This window comes from Eschrichtius robustus, chromosome 2 (assembly GCF_028021215.1).
Source record: "Eschrichtius robustus isolate mEscRob2 chromosome 2, mEscRob2.pri, whole genome shotgun sequence".
NCBI classification, from domain to species: domain Eukaryota; kingdom Metazoa; phylum Chordata; class Mammalia; order Artiodactyla; family Eschrichtiidae; genus Eschrichtius; species Eschrichtius robustus.
Window position 1 is genome coordinate 162,730,786 of NC_090825.1, and position 19,899 is coordinate 162,750,684.

Genomic DNA, 19,899 nt, shown 5'->3' on the forward strand with positions numbered 1-19,899 from the left:
AACTACAATGAGATATCATCTCACACCGGTCAGAATGGCCATCATCAAAAAATCTAGAAACAATAAATGCTGGAGAGGGTGTGGAGGAAAGGGAACACTCTTGCACTGCTGGTGGGAATGTAAATTGATACAGCCACTATGGAGAACAGTATGGAGGTTCCTGAAAAAACTACAAATAGAACTACCATACGACCCAGCAATCCCAATACTGGGCATATACCCTGAGAAAACCATAGGTCAAAAAGAGTCATGTACCAAAATGTTCATTGCAGCTCTATTTACAATAGCCAGGACATGGAAGCAACCTAAATGTCCATCGACAGATGAATGGATAAAGAAGATGTGGCACATATATACAATGGAATATTACTCAGCCATAAAAAGAAATGAAATGGAGGTATTTGTAATGAGGTGGATGGAGTTAGAGTCTGTCATACAGAGTGAAGTAAGTCAGAAAGAGAAAAACAAATACAGTATGCTAACACATATATACGGAATCTAAGGGAAAAAAAAAAAAAAAAAAGGCCATGAAGAACCTAGTGGCAAGACGGGAATAAAGACACAGACCTACTAGAGAATGGACTTGAGGATATGGGGAGGGGGTGGGGTGAGATGTGACAGGGTAAGAGAGTGTCATGGACATATATACACTACCAAATGTAAAATAGATAACTAGTGGGAAGCAGCCGCATAGCACAGGGAGATCAGCTCGGTGCTTTGTGACCACCTAGAGGGGTGGGATGGGGAGGGTGGGAGGGAGGGAGATGCAAGAGGGAAGAGAAATGGGAACATATTGTATAACTGATTCACTTTGTTATAAAGCAGAATTTAACACACCATTGTAAGGCAATTATACTTCAATAAAGATGTTTAAAAAAAAAAAGAAGAAGAATACATAACGGACAGTTATCTACAAATTTATATCATAAAATGATTTTGAATTTTTTACCTTTCTAGTGACTTTCTGCCATGTAATATAATAGGAATAAACATTCACATTTCAGCAGAGGGGAAAATAGAGCAAATGTAGCTGAATCTATAAATGTGGAAATATTACTGTCCTAACATCTGACAGTATGAATATAAATGGACTGCAGTTGAACCTAATGGATTTAGTAATTTACTAGTACATCCATCACATTTTAATTGACTTGGCTGGGTGACTGAATTAGCACAATGGAAAACTATTTATAGACACAAGTCATTTAAAATACAGAAAGAAAAGTGAGAAATAAGAAACCTACCTGGAGTACAAAAAAAACCAAGGTCTAGGAATTAGAAGGTGTATCCATAAATTATCCCTAAATCTCTGGGAAAAAAAGATGATTTATTTTTAAATACAAAATATGTTGAGGATTACATGGAAGAAATGTTTTGATCTACAAAATGGATAAGTAACAAAGTTTTAGGACATTCTTCATATAAGTGATTAAATTATCTGCACAAGAAGAAATGTATGTGCCAATCAAGATGTAGAGCAGGGAGGGTTAGGGGAAAGGTATAAACCAGAAATTCTTGACAGTGATTGAGCAAGGACACGTACTTCAGCCCATAAGCATTTATTCAGGTATCAGTTGTCATGTTTGAGCCTATCTACTTCTGACAATAAAGCTGCACTTTAGTTGTCTTTATGATATAACCATTATATTATTACACTAAGTGACACGAGAGGGAGTGGTTTATAAATGTCCACACAAAGTTCTATAAGTACCCTCTTCGTCCATGCAAGAACAAAATGAAGTTTTAGTATATTGACTTGTTTTTAAGATAATAAAAGAGGAAGACTGGGAAAAGAAAATCCCTAGGCAAATCTCTCATCTATTTGCTCACTAATGCCATTGTCACACCCCTTATCAGCAGGCTTCTGGTAAATGGGATGCATAACCAAAGCAGTTAGGAAAAAGACAAAGCAGCCCCAGTGCCCCTGAAAAGTCCATTGCCCTGTCAAAAACTCTCTCCATGGAGAACAAAGCCATGTGGCAGAAACCACTTCTTTTTTTTTTTTTAATTGGGGTATAGTTGTTTTACAATGTTGTGTTAGTTTCTACTATACAGAGAATTAGAGTTCCCTGTGCTATACAGCAGGTTCTCATTAGTTTATCTATTTTATACATATTAGGAATCACTTCTTTCTGATCTAATTGGAAACCTTTGTCTAGAAATGTCTGAAGAGCGAAGATGGTTATCTAGTGCAACCTCATTCCATAAAGTTCTGAAAAGAAATGAGATACCTCAAAAGATTAAAAAAAGACTCAGAAAAGACCTGTGGCAGAATAGGGGTAAGGCAGAATGGGACACCAACTTTTCTCTTTTCTTAGATTGAAATTTCTTTGGAGGGGAAAGTATTAACAGTTTCTAAAATAAACTTAATCCTCACTGAAACAAACATTACTCTTTGTAGATGACTGAAATTGCCACTGGTCCCTTATTGCCCTTTTCCTCTGAAATGAACAATTAGATGACCAGCATCCTCACTATCAAACCAAATTGAATCACTGAATATAGTAAAGTCATTCCTAAATTCTAAATAATTTATCTAGCACTACAATCTCAGTTCCCTTATCTGAATATTTTTTTCCTCTTCATGATTTAGATTCCACCTCATTAGCCATTTTTATTATGATTTAACTATTCTCCCTCCCCCTTTGTCCTCACTAAGCAATATAAACGCTAAGAGCTAACTTTGTAATGCTGCATATATATATATATGGTGCTCCAAGCCTGAATGACTCCAGCTACAGCTGCCCAGTGGTGAACCACATACAGAATCATCTCAGGGAAGGAGGATAAACAGCATCCTCCCCCCTTGTGGACAGGACCTTTCTGTGAGTGACCATTATGTTCTCCCCAATTTTTCTTGCAGCATCCTTTATTTTGCAGATTTCATACAATGCGATACAATGACACAAATTTTAGATGGGGAAACCAAACCCATCAATGTGAGAAAGAATTTGAACCAAAGAATTAATTTAAAACTAGAACGAATGCCAAAGATTCAGAATGAGGGAAACAGAGAGACACTGAAAGAAGGAAAGTAGGGAGGCTGCAGATATATTTCCACTAATTTAATGTCTAGATGACTTTAAAGATTTGACACTGTAATTTCTCAGATTTAATCCATATGACACCAGCAACAAGAGTGCAAACCAAAGCCACTTGAATTACAGTGACAGAGCCGCCAAGTTGCTGTCATAGCTGGTAATTCTGCACAGTCACCCACCAAGGATGAACGCAAATGTAGACTGTTTTCTGCACTGTCAACTCAGTTCATCCCTATGTTTGCTTATCAGAGCACCTGACACTCCTGGGTCATTTCTGGACCATTCTCACTAAGATCAAAGATGTTATTATGTTCTTGGGGGTGAACCAGGCATTGTGCAAGAATATTACATTCTTGGGGTAATCCAGGCAAGAATACAGTCTCTCAATCCTAGGTTGCTGTGCTCACCAAAGTAGCTATTTAGTACCAATAAATGAATTGGAATCTTCCACACATTCAAAATGTTGCCATGTCTGCACATACCTAGTAAGTAGAGTCAGAAGTAAAAAGTCTGTATTAACAAAATAGAAAAGTTTTGCAAAAATTTATAAAAACTCACACTCTGGTTTTCCTTCCCGTAATTTTTCAGGTGAAATCAATTGCGGCTAAAACATGAGGAAAGAGAATAAAAGTTAACACAGGACTTCCTTTTCCAGAACTGTTCTCTAAGGACTTCTTTGCTAACTCACTTCCACTTACCTTCTTTCCACGTTGCTTCTGTCACTGGAAACACAGTTCTGATTCTCCTTCATGCAATCTGCACCTTCCTCCCTGTCCTAGCGTCATCCACCGCCATCCTCCAAACTGCCCCCAGCTTCTAAAGAATATGAAGCACTCACAAAAGGGCTTTTGTTGTTCAATGACATCTTATTTGCTAAATGTTTCCTCTTGACTTCTGTGTCTTCTGACTGATCTATGGCTGTCACCCTTCCAAGGGTCTGGGTGAAATACCTGCTGAGTGCTATGTTAGAAGTGGCTTGTTTTTCCTAAAACTTATGGTTTGTGCCATATATTCCACTACCAGTGTTCTGGAGCTGGCTTATACTGACTCACAAGAGCTCTTAAATTTTAAATAATTTTGCAAGTTGGTTGTTAAACCATTGGTAACTTACAAATGGCCATGGTGGAAGTATTTAGACCACAGGAACTGATAAACACTACCAACCAAGGCTTTTTGTGTGTTTTGTCTTGGGATTTTTCTTTTTTTTTTTTTTGGAGAGCTAATTTACCAACACATCACTCTCTCTACCTATGCCTTGAAGGAGATTTCTTCATTTCTTCTGTGAAATCACTGCCCTCCTAAAATTCACTTCTGAAGATACCCTACTAGAAAGGTTTTGGATTTCAGGTTTTGTGTTTCTTTTATAACTTACCCTCCCCAGTCCTCACAAGTACTCCCCCCAAGTGCTGAGCCCCTACTCTTGTCCAGTCACTGTTAAGTCTCAGAGACCACCCATCTACAGAGAGAAAAACAACATCCTTTTCCCTTTGATGCTATATTCACCCCCACACCAACACCTCTCATCTATCATTCAAGAAACAAGGACAGTTCTGAAGAGTACCACGACGTTTAAACAAAACATTTGATGAAAACTATGAACCTACATAATCAAGAAGCTCAAATAACCCCAAGCAACAGGAAGAAATATGAAGAAAACTACAAGGTACAGCATAATAAAATTGCTGATAATCAGTGATAAAGAGACAGTCTTAAAGCACCTGGAGAGAAAAAGACACATTTTGTACAGAACCAAGAGAATAAGAATTACAAGGGACATCAAAAAACAATGCAAGCCAGGAGACAATAGACAGATATCTTTAGAGAATAGAAAGAAAAACTTGTCAACCTAGAGTTCTATATGCAGCAAAAACACCTTTTCAAAAATAATGTTAGCAAAAATGGCAGAGTAAGGACTTCTGAAAATAAATTTTATATCCATAAAAGCAATGAAAACACTGGACATTTTTCCAGAATCAACTTTTTCAGAATTCTGAAAATCAAACAAAGGCAATCTGGGGAGCATTTACTCAAGGAAAAAAAAATGAATCTTACTAAATCAGTGAGTTTTATGGCCTGTTAACTTGTCATTTCTTACTGTCCCTTCTCCTGTTTTGCTATAACCTTGAAAACCAACACCTGCAGTGGTGAAAAACAGGAGCAGGGCAGTAACTAGAGGGGTGGGACAGCACTGGATCGCCTTCAAAGACCAATCCCCAGGGAATTATCATGTAAGCTGTTTGTTGATTTCCTGGAAGACCCCACTAGCAAGACCATATATATTTGATCTGACTCAGCACTCATTCAGTACAAATAGGCCCCAGGGGCATTTGGTAAAAACAATCAAAGGCAATTGTTGGAACATCACGACTGCCAAAAGCAACACATAATAATTGGGTAAAAACTGGCTAACCAAAAAGCTTAAAAAGAAAACATGCGGAATGAGATGTCTATAGCAGACACTGAAAAGCTCTCACATACTTCTGGGATTCTTGAAGGCCATGTGCTTTCATAGGATTGTGCATACTCCCAGAGATGTGTGCTTGCTCAGGAACGACCTGAGAAGCCCTAAGCACTCACTTCTGGTTAACGTGGAGGCTCAACACAAGCTAGAAATGAAGGCTGAAATGAAACTGTACGCTGCCTGACTGAATGCTGAAGGCAAGTCCCAACACACAAACTGAGGCCCACCACAACGACTGGGAGACTTCTTGGTTCCACACGTCCTGAAGGAAGACGGAAAATGAGTTATTGTTCAATTGGTAGAGTTTCACTTTTGCAAGATGAGAAATTCTTTTGCACAACAATGTGAACATAATTAACACTACTGAACTATATACACTTAAAAATGGTGAAGATGATAAATTTTATGTTATGTGTTTTACCACTTTTTTCTTTAAAAAGACATAATAGCCTGGCAATCAATGAAGTCTTGTAGACAAAGTCATTTTCATGGTTCATCTGAAAAGTTTCAATGTTGTGCATGCTTCCACAGTTTGGTGTACTAAGTTTTGTTTTGTTTTGTTTTTAATTTTGTCTAGTTTCTCAACAACTAGAAGAATTTTGAAATGTCATCCAGAATAACCAGGACAACTTTCATATCCTTTCTAGTTAAAAGATTCATGAATGGTTCTGCAGTACTAGAATAGACAAGGCAGACAATCTGTTCAAGTGCTTCCCCAATTGTGGGATTGGTGACAGACCATAGTTTCATTTTGTACCTTAAAGTCTTCCTTTGGGATATGCCAACAAGGAATGTCATCTGGCCTTGACTGCCAGTTGTGATACTTGATATTGTCTACACAGTCTTCTACTGTGTTAGTTTTTGGCATCATTTAGTGGCCTGGGATAGACTGCACATGCTCCTACATCAATTACACATGCTCCTACATCAATCCTATGTCAATTACAACCTGCGACCAAACATCTAAGTGTAAATATTTCCTTTAGCTCTTAAGAGAGGAATCACAATTGGCCATTCTGTAGCTTCTGGAAGCTTCACAAACTGTTTTCAAAACCATTCAATTAATTGATTTGGACCATCAGTAAGGTAAAAAACACCTGGTTAATATTTCAGGATCATCATGATGCAAGAGATGAAAACTGAAAAGTAGAATTTGATGAACAAACTTCTCCTTAAGACAAATGTTTTGAAGTGTCCAGGCTAGATTTCTAAAGATGGAAATAATGCACCAAAGGTATAAACATTTTTAAACGTTCACTCTGAAAGTATTTCAAACCTACAAAACAGTTCCAGGGGTACAGATAGTTCCCTTTTATCGATCTTCCCCAGATGCTGACATCTTGCATAACCACAGTACAGTTGTCAAAGCCAGGAAATTAATATTTGTAAAACAGTATAACTACGGATCTTATTCAAGTTTCACCAATTGTCCCACTAATGTTCTTTTTGAAAGTTTTGCAGAACCTGGCCAGTATCACACATCACATTTGTTATACTTCTTTGGTCTCATCTAATCGTGGACAGATCCTCATTTTCTTTGTCTTTTACAGCCTCAACACTTTCAAAAGGTATTCACCAACTGTTCTGTGGAATGTCCCTCAGTTTGTGTTTGTCTCATGTTTTCTCATGATTTAGAATTCAGGCTGTACATTCTGGGCAGGAATATCACAGTGTACCTACCATACCTGGGGAGAGTGGGGTAGGACACATGATGTCTCTATCTCAATACTGGTGGTATTAACTTTGACTGCTTGGTTTGGTGGTGTGCCTGACTTCTCCACTAAGCAGTTTCTGTTTATTCCCCCTGGATATCTTGTGAGGAAATGCTTTGCCCTCCTAAGTTTAGTATCCACTGACAGTTCTTGCCTGCAAAATTACTGCTGTGGTGTTTGCCAAATAGCAGTAATTTATTTCCATCCTTCCTTCTACATTTATAATTGGGATGCCACTGAAGGGAGGATCTGCCCCTTTTATTTACGTATTCACATCACAATGGACCAAACATTTCCTTTTCTATGGGTATGAACAATTTTTAAGATTTTGGATGGACGTGATAAATTGCCTTCAGAAAGAGTGTACAGATTTACACTCCCTCAGGTACTACATGAGTCTGTCACCTTTCTATACCCCTACCAACAGTAATTATGTACAAATAAATTCATTTGTTTTAAAAAAGGATATCTAGTAATTACTTACCTTTGCAGTTTATTGCCTCTTATGTATCTTCACTGTTCATTTGTTTTTCATCTTCCATCATTTGTTATTTTATATAACATTGCACATTTTACCCTTGTCACCTATGTGTTTATGAGATCTTTTTGCACTGAGGATATTATTACAAATGGAATAATCTGTAACATATTTTCTCAATTTCTTTGCATTTTACCTTTACTAATGAATGTCAATTATACAGTTTTATACGGTCAAATATATTGATGTGTTTTGTGCTGTTGTACAAAGTTCTTTTACCAGATAAAGATACTCAACATGTTCTCTTAGATTTTTGATTAAGTCCAAATTTTTATATGTATTTCTTTCATTCTTCTGGATTATATTCCCCTAGGCTTTCCAACAAAAACTTTTTTCTTTGTTTCAGTATTTTCCCCCAAAGTTCAGGAATTTTTAAAGGTAGAATTTAAATCACTGCGGAAATATATATACATAAGTTTTAATATTAATATGATGCTATCCATCCATTTGGGGGAAAAAACTCCCTACTTCACACTATTTATAAAAATGGATTCCACATGGATATGTGTATTAGAAAAATATTTTTTATCAAGAAAATACAAACTCTACAAATCTAGTCAGCTGGATAAATACATGGCAGATTATCTATCCCTGGACAGTTTGCTAGCATTAGATTAAAGTGAAATAGATAGGATTAAGATATCCTTCATCATATTGATACAATATTGCCTATATCTTAGATTATAACTGAGAGCATACACGATAAAATCTTTTTACTGTTCATGAAAGTTTCTCTAAAGTTTTTGGTTACGTTCAAGTCTCCTTATCAGGACAGCTATACCCCAAAGCAAGATTTTTATTTGAATAAAAACGGGCCCATAAGTTGAAATAAATAACAGTATAAAATATATATTTACAAACATTTATGCTTACTAACATAAATATTAATTTATATTACATGTAGGCATAATAGAAGATGATAAAAAGATAACTGTAATGAAGACGAGGAAAAATACAAAACCAAATCAGGGATTCAGGTCTCTTTTTGTCAACACAACACACAAATGCCCCAAATGCTATATGTAATTAGCTGTAAACATCTCATAACAAACCAAACATCCAGGGGGCTCCCTCTGCCCAGGATGCATTACCGGATGTGGTACGCCCTGAAGCACTTGGCATGGACGCCCTTCTGGCACTTCTCGCAGCGGGTGTTGGTCTGTGAGTGGCACAGGGCACACCGGGTCCTCTTGTCCTGGTGGATGATCCAGTGCCCAATCATGTCAAAGCGGCTCTCGGTTTCCAGCCGCCTGCTTCGCCTCCCTTGGGATGATGTATCCGCGTTGCTCTCTAGGTACACGCAGGCCACATATCTCCGGAAGGCCAGAAGGTCCACCTGGGCATCATGGCAGCATATCCTGTGCAGCTGCCATGCATTGTTAAGAGCAGCGTCAATAACATAGCCAATGAAACTCGAGTACCACTTCATACCCCGGATTTTCACCTTGTACTTGGCGATGTTCTGGTCCATGCGGCCGACACCCCCGACCTTCTCCTGGTACAGCCTCAGCAGTGATGGCTGATGAACCTGGGCCTGTGTCTTGGCTGCTCCCGAGTGATGGTTGGTCAGCCCTGCTGGCTCTATGCCCACAGCGTTGGAGCAGATGTTGACCACACTGCTATCATGCCAGCGGCACACGATGATCTCCTCACTCTCATCAACTTTGTAATCAAACGAACCCCTCTTCATTCTCTTCAGTTCTTTGGGATCTTTAAGGGGACATCGTTCAGTTCTGTACTCACGAACAGTTCCTGTGGCCTTCACTCCTTTCTTCCTTAAAATGGACATCAATTTGACACTTGTAAAAACCTTGTCAAAAAATATGTGGTATGGCAGACACCCACGTGTCTGAAGTGCATCCACAAATTTCACCACCATACTGCCTCCTAGGTCCAGGCCCCTGTCTGGCTTAGTGAACAGTGTGCCCTGTGAGGGCTCGAACCACACCAAATAGCCCCTGCTGGTCGTCCCACACCAGATCTTGTAGCCCAGCCGCACAGGTTTCCCCGCAGGCAGATGCTTGGACCCCCGGTGTCCAAAGTACTCACACATAGACTCGCCAAAGCTGTAGAACTCTTCCAAGGGTGCATGCTTCTGGAAATTGTAGTTCATGCGGACAATGAGAGGCCTCACCTTGGCAAACCTATCACTTTCATCAAGCTCATTGTTATCTGCAAAATGCAGGTATGAGAAGATCAGTTCAAATCTGTCCCTTCTAATTGCATCAGCCACAAGATGATGATGTGAATCAGGGGATGTTTCCCAAAACATCCTTCTCCTTGGATAGGAGATATACCCACTTAAAATCAAAATGCCCAAAACACACTTCAATTCCTGGGCTGTGAGACCCAGGTTGACATTCTTCTGCCAAGCATAACGATTGGTTTCATTAACAATAAAATTAATTGTTCCTTCATCAAAAAACAATTCAAAGAGGCCTACAGGACTCAGTTCCTGGCTTTTGAGATCCTCCATATGAGGATCTGATGCTGTCCAACTGGTGAAGTCCGGGCGGATATCTCTTTTGGTCCAGACATGTGGAGGTTCCACTACTGCCTTTTGCTTCTTCATGGCTGGCTGCAGCTGCAGGTCATCCTCATCCTCCCCGGAGCCAGAGTCCTCAGGCACAACAAAGGCATGCAGCACATTGCCGGGCAGGTGGGTTCCTCGCCGGCCATCTTCATCACCCGAGTCCTCATCAGTGAAGTCCCCTGAAGCATTGTTGGGCGGTGCAATGAAGATCTCCTCCCTACTCTGGCCAGATTCCTCCTCCTCCAGAGCATTCAGAACCTCAAGCAACTTCATGGACTTCAGCTTTGAGCCGGTTCTTCTCCCGGTAGTGAGGCTGCTGCGATGACAGGAAACAGAATGAAGAGAGGCCATGCAGGAAAGCCAGTGCTTCAGCAGAAAACTCCACTAAAGCACTGCTCAAGAGGAGGGCACTCCCACTTCAACAGCATCCTGGACCTAACACCATAAGGCATAGTGCCAGATAAGTGAATTTTCCAGACAAACACAAATTACTCATCTAAGTGCAGAAGTATTTTAATGAAGGGAGGCATTCTAAAGAGGTATTCCATACTTCCTTTCCTTCCTAAATAAAGTGTCTGAATAGAGGATCCCCTCTAGTGATGAATCCAGGTGCCACTGTTATCACCTGGTTAACAGTAACCGTCAACGGGAAGGCTCGGCTGCTGAAGTGACATCCACCGATGTCTCCTGACTCAGTGGCCCTAGCAGCTCTGCTTTCATGCTTCCACCTTATCTGTCTCTTCCCTTTTTCTTATTCACTTGGCATATATAAGTTTCCTCACTTCCCAACTTCTCAAACTCTCCCTACTTGAACTCTCACTACCCAAATTCAGGACCTAAACAGATTCAGACAGATTTTCACAAAGCTCCCTCAACATCTGATATCCTACTGCATACTGACTGCTAAATAGATTTAGAAACATGGAAACCCCTGCTATTCTAACTCTCCCTGTGCATGTAGGAACCAAATACAAGAGATATTTGTATTTAGTGGGCACCAACCACGAGCAGGTGCTGCCCAGGGGCTGGCAGTGGGCACACTCCACTCCCTGACCTGCATAGCACTTGTTTCCAAATGGAGGAGACAGATGACACACCAACAAACACACAGCTATGCAGGACGGCATCAGTTAGCGATGAGGGCCATCCTGAATAAGGGACAGAGAGTGCAGCAAAGGAATAGGGCTGGGGGTGCTACTTTAGACATATGATGAGGGAAGGCTCACAGGGCAGATGGCCTGGAGAGGTGAAGGAGTGAGCCTTGCAGACAGCTGCAGACTGGGTGTCCCAGAGGGAGAGAAAGAACTGTAGGTACAGGTGCAAGGCCCTGTGGTTGAAGGGACTTGATATCTATGAACAGCAAGGAGGTTAGTGACACTGCAGATGTAGTGCGGGGAGGAAAGTAGAGTAGAGCAGAGGTGGCTGGGTCCAGGGCCAAGGTCCCACAGGGTTCCAGAGGTCCTGATCAGGACTTTCAGTTGTATTCAGTTATCACAGGAAGCCCCTGAGGGGATGGAGCAGGACAGTGAGGGGTCAAATACATTACTCTGGCTATGAGAATAGACTGGACTTGGGAAGGTGGGCACTGCTGCTGCCCTATGCCTTGGCCTCTGCATGAGAAAAGCCGTGCACCAGAGGGAGGATGCAGGCTTTACCACAAAGGCTATTTCTCTGCCTGCTCTTAGGCTTTGGAGTTTAAGCTGCATTAGAGATTCACTCCAACCTCACTTCCAGGACACTGACTCCACCAGCCACCCCTGCTGGAGGCTAGAGCACAAGAGGTCTGACCTCTGGGGAGATGAGGTATGCCTCAAGCTCTCCATGGCCAGCCAGAAAGGGAGAGGAAACCTGAAGCTCTTCCTTTCCATGGACCTCGAACTAAGACACGTTCTCAAAGGGTAACAGCCATCTTCATGCCTCCCCTGACCTCCCCTGGTCTACAGCAGCAGATCTAAGCCTGCCCAGCCACAATCTCTGCTAGTCTCACCACTCAAACTGCTGCTCACCCACAGGCCCTCAAACACCTCTGTGCATACCTGTTCAAACCCTTGGAGTGAGAAAGCCTGCAGGAACTGAGGCAGCCCCACAGACAACCATCTTGTGTCTTGAAAGATGAGGAAAGTAAACCACATTTTTAGATCAAGTGCAAAACTAGAGCTACACAGCTGCACCCATACTGTACCACACACACTCCTTTGTCTGCCTTGTCTTTCCTCCAATCTTCGTCTCTCCTCTCCCTCCTTGGTGCTTCATAGACACCAAGTGCTTAGGGTGGCCAGCAGGACTGAGAACTGAAAATGTTATAGACTTGGTCTTTCAAAAGCAGAGAAGTAAATACAGTTAGCCTTGAATAACATGGGTTTGAACTATGTGAGTCCACTTATACATAGATTTTTTTTGGTAAATACGTCCTGGAGTACTACATGATCCTCAGTTGGTTGGAACCGCCAGTGCAGAGGGCCTGATTATAAAGTTATACACAGATTTTCAAATGCGCAGAGTCAGCAACCCTAATCCCCATGTATTCAAGAGTCAACTGTACCTGCAAAAAGCCTTTCATCAAACATTACTCCTACCTTGATGATGAAGCCATGATATACTGTGAACATGAGGTTGTCTTTACTTGCAGAGTCTAAGAATCTGTAAGACAACAGAAGTCAGTTTTAAGAAATCATATCTTAATTAGCAAAGGAATAGGAACTTCTCTACCATTTAAGGGAAAAAAATCTCAAGATTCACTATCAACCAGAGGGAAACGGATCAAGTACACACAGGAAATGATGTGTAGTTGACTGGCTAGTCAGAGGGAAAAAGAACAAGCTCCCCCATCTCACACCTCACAACAAAATACATTCTAGAGCAGGGTTTCCCATAGTCAGAACTATTGGCATTTTGTTTCTTGTGGGGGGCTGTCCTATGTATTATGTGATGTTTAACCGCATCCCAGGCCTCCACCTACTAGATACCAATAGAACAACTACCCCACTAGTTGTGAAAAACAAAAAGGTTTCTAGACAAATGTCCTCTGGCGGGGAGAGTAGGAGGTAAAATCTCCCCTGGTTGAAGACTACTGTCCTACATCAGCACTGCCAATAGAACTTGCCACAACGATAGATGTGTTTTATATCAGTGTTGTCCAATATGGTAGCCATGAGCCACATATGGGTATTAAGCACTGGATATATGGCTAGTGTGACTGAGAAATTGAATTTGTAATTTTATGTAATTTTAAGTAATTCAAATTTAACTAGTCACACGTGGATAGTGGCTACTATATTAGATAGTGAAGTCCTAGATGCATTAAGTATTAATTGCAAAAAAGCAAAACTTTTAAAGTATATTAATGATCACAGAGGAAAACCTTTCTTATAGAAAACATAGAAACTTAAAGGAGGGTGGATAATTTTAACTACATCAAACTTCCAACAAATCTGTAGTAGGCAGAAAGCCCAAAGGACCCCAAATAGGTTGAACTCAAATAGGGCTATACCAAGACACATCATAATTAAATTGTCAAAAGTCTAAGACAAAGAAAGAATTTGGAAAGCAGCAAGAGAAAGAGAAATTACATACAGGGGGATCCCTATAAGACTAGTAGCAGATTTTTCAACAGAAACTTTTCAGACCAGGAGAGAATGGGATGATATATTGAAAATGTAGAAAGAAAAAACTATCAACTAAGAATGGTATTCCCAGAAAGCTGTCCTTCAAAACTGAAGAAGACATAAAGACTTTAACAAGCAAACAAAAGCTGAGGGTGTTCATACCACAAGACCTGCTTTAAAAAAAATGCTAGGGCTTCCCTGGTGGCGCAGTGGTTGAGAATCTGCCTGCTAATGCAGGGGACACGGGTTCGAGCCCTGGTCTGGGAAGATCCCACGTGCCGCGGAGCAAATGGTCCCGTGAGCCACAATTACTGAGCCTGCGTGTCTGGAGCCTGTGCTCCACAACAAGAGAGCCCGCGATAGGGAGAGGCCTGTGCACTGCGATGAAGAGTGGCCCCCATTGCCGCAACTAGAGAAAGCCCTTGCACAGAAACGAAGACCCAACACAGCCATAAATAAATAAATAAATAAATAAAATTTAAAAAAAAATGCTAAAAGGAATTCTTCAAGTAGAAGTAAAAGGGCACTAATTACATCATAAAATCATATGAAGATAGTGTAAAACTCATTGGTAATGGTAACTATAAAGTCAGTCAGGTAATAGGGGTGTATAATTCACTAACAACTCTAGATTTAAAGTTAAAAGTTAATGCATATATGTAGTATCTAGAAAAATGGTACCAATGAACCAGTTTGCAAGGCAGAAATAGAGACACAGATGTAGAGAACAAATGTATGGACACCAAGGGGGGAAAGTGGGGATAGGGGGCTGGGATGAACTGGGAGATTGGGATTGACATATATACACTAATATGTATAAAGTAGATAACTAATAAGAACCTGCTGTATAGCATAGGGAACTCTACTTCGTTTTACTGTACAGTAGAAACTAACACAACATTGTAAAACAACTATACCCCAATTTAATAAAAAGGAAAAAAAAATTTTAAAACAACTATAACTACAATAATCTGTTATTAGATACATACTATAAAAAGTATGTAAACTGTAGCATCAATAATCTAAAATGTGAAGGGGAGGAGAGTAAAAAAGTAAAGTTTAGAAATGTTACAGAAGTTAAGGTGTTACCAGTTTAAAATAGGGTGTTATCATTTCAAGATTATTTTATGTAAACCTCATGGCAAACACAAAAGAAAAACTTATTGTAGTTACACAAAAGAATATGATAAAGAAGTCAAGGCATAATGATATAATAATTCATCAAATCATAAAAAAACACAACAGAAATAGAAGAAACAAAGGATTTATAAAACAGAAAACGACGAACAAAATGAAAACAGTTAGTCCTTACCTATCAATAATTACTTTAAATGTAAATTCATTAAATTATCTAACCAAAAGCCACGGAATGGCTTAATGGATAAAAAAATAAGATCCAATGATATGCTACTGACAAGATACTCACTTGACCTTTAAATATACATATAGGCTGAGTGTAAAAGGATGGAAAAAGATATTTCAAGCAAATAGTAACCAAAAAAAAAAAAAACAAGGGTAGCTATACTTATGTCAGTCGAAATGAACTTTACTAAAATGGAAACAAGAAAATAAGATAATTAGATAATGAAAAACAACAATCCATCAAAAGATATAACAATTGTAAATATTTAAGCACTAAATATTTGAGCACCTAAATATATAAACCAAATATTAAGAGAACAAAAAGGAGAAATAAACAGAGATAAGATAATAGTGGGGGACTTTAATACCCTACTCTCAACAATGGTAGATCATTCAGACAAAGAATCAATAAGGAAACATCAGACTTGAACGCCACTATAGACCAAACGCACATAAAAGACATATACAGAACATTCTATTCAACCATAGAAAAATATACATTCTTCTTAAGCACACATAGAACATTTACTGGGATGTTACATGGCCACGAAAGAAGTCTTAGCAAATTCAACAAGACCAAAATCATACTAAGTATCTTTCCTGAACACAGTGGTATAAAGCTAGAAATCAGTAACAGGAGGACAACTGAAAAACTCAGGAATGCATAAAAATAATTCTCCTGAACAGCCAATGTAGCAAAGAATTAAAAGGAAAATAAAAAAGTATCTTGAAACAAACCAAAATGGAAACACAATATACGAAAACAGGGGATGTTAGCAAAAGCCGTTCTAAGAGGGAAATTTATAGCCATAAACACATACAGAAAGAAAAGAGAACTATCTCTAATAAACAACCCAATTTTACACTTCAAGGAACTAGAAGAAAGAACAAACTAAGCTTAAAGTTAGCAGAAGGAAGGAAACAATAAAGATTAGAGCAGAAATAACTAAAGGAGAGAAGAAAAAAATGAGAAAAGATTAACAAAACTAAGAGTTCATTCTTTGAAAAGATAAACAAAATTGACAAAACTTTAGCTAAACTATCCTAGAAAAAAAAACCCAACAAAATTATATATCAAAGAGGAGACATTACAACTGATACCACAGAAATACAAAGGATCTGTGCACCTGAAACTATCACATTGTTAATCAGCTATACTCCAGTATAAAATAAAAAGTTAAAAAAAATACAAAGGATCATAGAGGGTAGTAGGAACATTTATCTGCCAACACACTGGACAATGTAGAAGAAATGGATAATTCTTAGAAACAAAAAATATACCAAGACTGAATCAAGAAAAAAGAGAAAAAGTGAACAAACCAGTTACTAGTAAGGAGAATGAATCAGTACCCAAAACCTCCCAACAAAGAAAAGCCCAGGACAAGATGGATTCAAGGTGAATTTTACCAAACATTTAAAGAATTAATGCCAATCCTTCCCAAACATTTCCAAAACATCAAAGAGAAGGGAATACCCCTAAACTCATTTACAAGGTCAGTATTACCATGATACCACAGCCAGAATAAGGACATAACAAGGAAGGAAAACTACAGACAAATATCCTTGATGAATACAGATGCAAAAATTCTAAATAATATACTATCACACCAAATTCAACAGTACATTAAATGATCAAATGGGGTTTATCACAGGAATGCAAGGATTCTTCAACATACATAAATCAATCAATGTGATATGCCATACTAACAAACTGAAGTATAAAAACCATATGATGATCTCAATAGATGCAGAAAAAGCTTTTGACAAAATTCAACAGTGATTTATGATTAAAAACTTTCCAGAAAGTAGACTAGAGGGAACCTACCTCAACATAATACAGGCCATATATGAAAACTCACAGCCAACATCATTCTCAATGGTGAAAAACAGAAACCATTTCCTCTAAGATCAGAAACAACACAAGATTGTCCACTCTCACCATTATTATTCAACACAGTTTTGGAAGTTTTAGCCATAGCAATCAGAGAAGAAAAAGAAATAAAAGGAATCCAAATCAGAAAAGAAGAAGCAAAACTGTCACTGTTTGCAGATGACATGATACTATACATAGAGAGTCCTAAAAATGCTACCAGAAAACTACTAGAGCTAATCAATGAATTTGGTAAAGTAGCAGGATACAAAATTAAGGCACAGAAATCTTTTGCATTCCTATACACTAATGATGAAAAATCTGAAAGAGAAATTAAGGAAACACTCCTATTTACCACTGCAACAAAAAGAATAAAATACCTAGGAATAAACCTACCTACGGAGACAAAAGACCTGTATGCAGAAAACTATAAGACACTGATGAAAGAAATTAGAGACGATACAAACAGATATAGAGATATACCATGTTCTTGGATTGAAAGAATCAACACTGTGAAAATGACTATACTACCCAAAGCAATCTACAGATTCAATGCAATCCCATCAAACTACCAATGGCATTTTTCGCAGAACTAGAACAAAAAATTTCACAATTTGTATGGAAACACAAAAGACCCCGAATAGCCAAAGCAATCTTGAGAAAGTAAAACGGAGCTGGAGGAATCAGGCTCCTGGACTTCAGACTATACTACAAAGCTACAGTAATCAAGACAGTATGGTACTGGCACAAAAACAGAAATATAGATCAATGGAACAGGATAGAAAGCCCAGAGATAAACCCACACACATATGGTCACCTTATCTTTGATAAAGGAGGCAAGAATATACAATGGAGAAAAGACAGCCTCTTCAATAAGTGGTGCTGGGAAAACTGGACAGCTACATGCAAAAGAATGAAATTAGAACATTCCCTAACACCATATACAAAAATAAATTGCAAATGGATAAAAGACCTAAATGGAAGGCCAGACAGTATAAAACTCTTAAAGGAAAACAGGCAGAACACTCTATGACAGAAATCACAGCAAGATCCTTTTTGACCCACCTCCTAGAGAAATGAAAATAAAAACAAAAATAAACAAATGGGACTTAATGAAACTTAAAAGCTTTTGCACAGCAAAGGAAACCATAAACAAGATAAAAAGACAACCCTCAGAATGGGAGAAAATATTTGTAAATGAAGCAACTGACAAAGGATTAATCACCAAAATATACAAGCAGCTCAATATCAAAAAACAAACAACCCAATCCAAAAATGGGCAGAAGACCTAAATAGACATTTCTCCAAAGAAGATATACAGATTGCCAACAAACACATGAAAGGGTGCTCAACATCACTAATCATTAGAGAAATGCAAATCAAAACTACAATGAGGTATCATCTCACACCGGTCAGAAAGGCCATCATCAAAAAATCTACAAACAATAATTGCTGGAGAGGGTGCGGAGAAAAGGGAACTCTCTTGCACTGTTGGTGAGAATGTGAATTGATACAGCCACTATGGAGAACAGTATGGAGGTTCCTTAAAAAACTAAAAACAGAACTACCATATGACCCAGCAATCCAACTACTGGGCATATACCCTGAGAAAACCATAATTCAAAAAGAGACATGTACCACAATGTTCAGTGCAGCACTACTTACAATAGGCAGGACATGGAAGCAACCTAAGTGTCCACCTACAGATGAATTGATAAAGAAGATGTGGTACATATATACAATGCAATATTACTCAGCCATAAAAAGAAACAAAATTGAATTATTTGTAGTGAGGTGGATGGACCTAGAGTCTCTCATAGAGAGTGAAATAAGTCAGAAAGAGAAAAACAAATACCGTATGCTAACACATATATATGGAATCTAAAAAAAAAAAAAAAATGGTTCTCATGAACCTAGGGGCAGGACAGGAATAAAGATGCAGACATAGAGAATGGACTTGAGGACACAGGGAGGAGAAAGGGTAAGCTGGGACAAAGTGAGAGAGTATCATTGACATATATACACTACCAAATGTAAAATAGCTAGCTAGTGGGAAGCAGTTGCATAGCAAAGGGAGATCAGCTCGGTGCTTTGTGACCACCTAGCGGGATGGGATAGGGAGGGTGGGAGGGAGATGCAAGAGGGAGGGGATACAGGGATAAATGTATACATATAGCTGATTCACTTTGTTATACAGCAGATACTAACACACCAGTGTAAAGCAATTATACTCCAATAAAGATGTTCAAAAAAAAAGAAATCATACACCGTGATTAAGTGGGAGTCATCCCTGGGATGCACGGGTGGTATTGATGAAACATATGCAAATCAATGTGATACACAACATCATTAATAGAATGAAAGATAAAAATCATAGGAACATCTCAATAGATACAGTAAAGCACTTGACAAAACACCATATCCTTTCAAGATAAAACTCTCAACAACTTAGGTATAGAAGGAACATACCTCAACATAACAGAGGTCACAGATGACAAGCACACAGCTAACATCATATTCAGTGGTGAAAGACTGAAAGCTTGTCCTCTAAGATCAGGAACAAGACAAGGATACCTACTCTTACCACTCCTATTCAACACAGTACTAGAAGTCCTACCAGATCAATAAATTAAGAAAATGAAATAAAAGGCATCAGAATTGGAAAGGAAGAAGAAAAACTGTCTCTATTTACAGATGACACGATTTTACATACAGAAAACCCTAAAAACTTCACAAAAAAACCTGTTAGATCTAATTAATGAATTCAGTAAAGTTGT

General features: G+C 38.8%; 1 protein-coding gene across 5 annotated transcripts in view; it reads right to left on the reverse strand.

Annotated features, from left to right (window-relative positions):
• Nucleotides 1-8,703: 8,703 nt before the first annotated feature.
• The window catches only part of PGBD2 (piggyBac transposable element derived 2), a 29,616-nt gene continuing 18,420 nt past the window's right edge, over nt 8,704-19,899 (reverse strand). For 4 of the 5 annotated variants that reach the window (XM_068534685.1, XM_068534684.1, XM_068534683.1 and 1 more), the window contains 2 exons: nt 12,862-12,925; nt 8,704-10,601 (listed from right to left, as the gene is read on the reverse strand). In XM_068534685.1, the coding sequence (XP_068390786.1) occupies nt 8,840-10,601; nt 12,862-12,878 (1,779 nt within the window). In that variant the 5' untranslated portion in view covers nt 12,879-12,925 and the 3' untranslated portion in view covers nt 8,704-8,839. The remainder of the gene's footprint in view (nt 10,602-12,861; nt 12,926-19,899) is intronic. The other variant, XM_068534687.1, reaches the window with a different exon arrangement.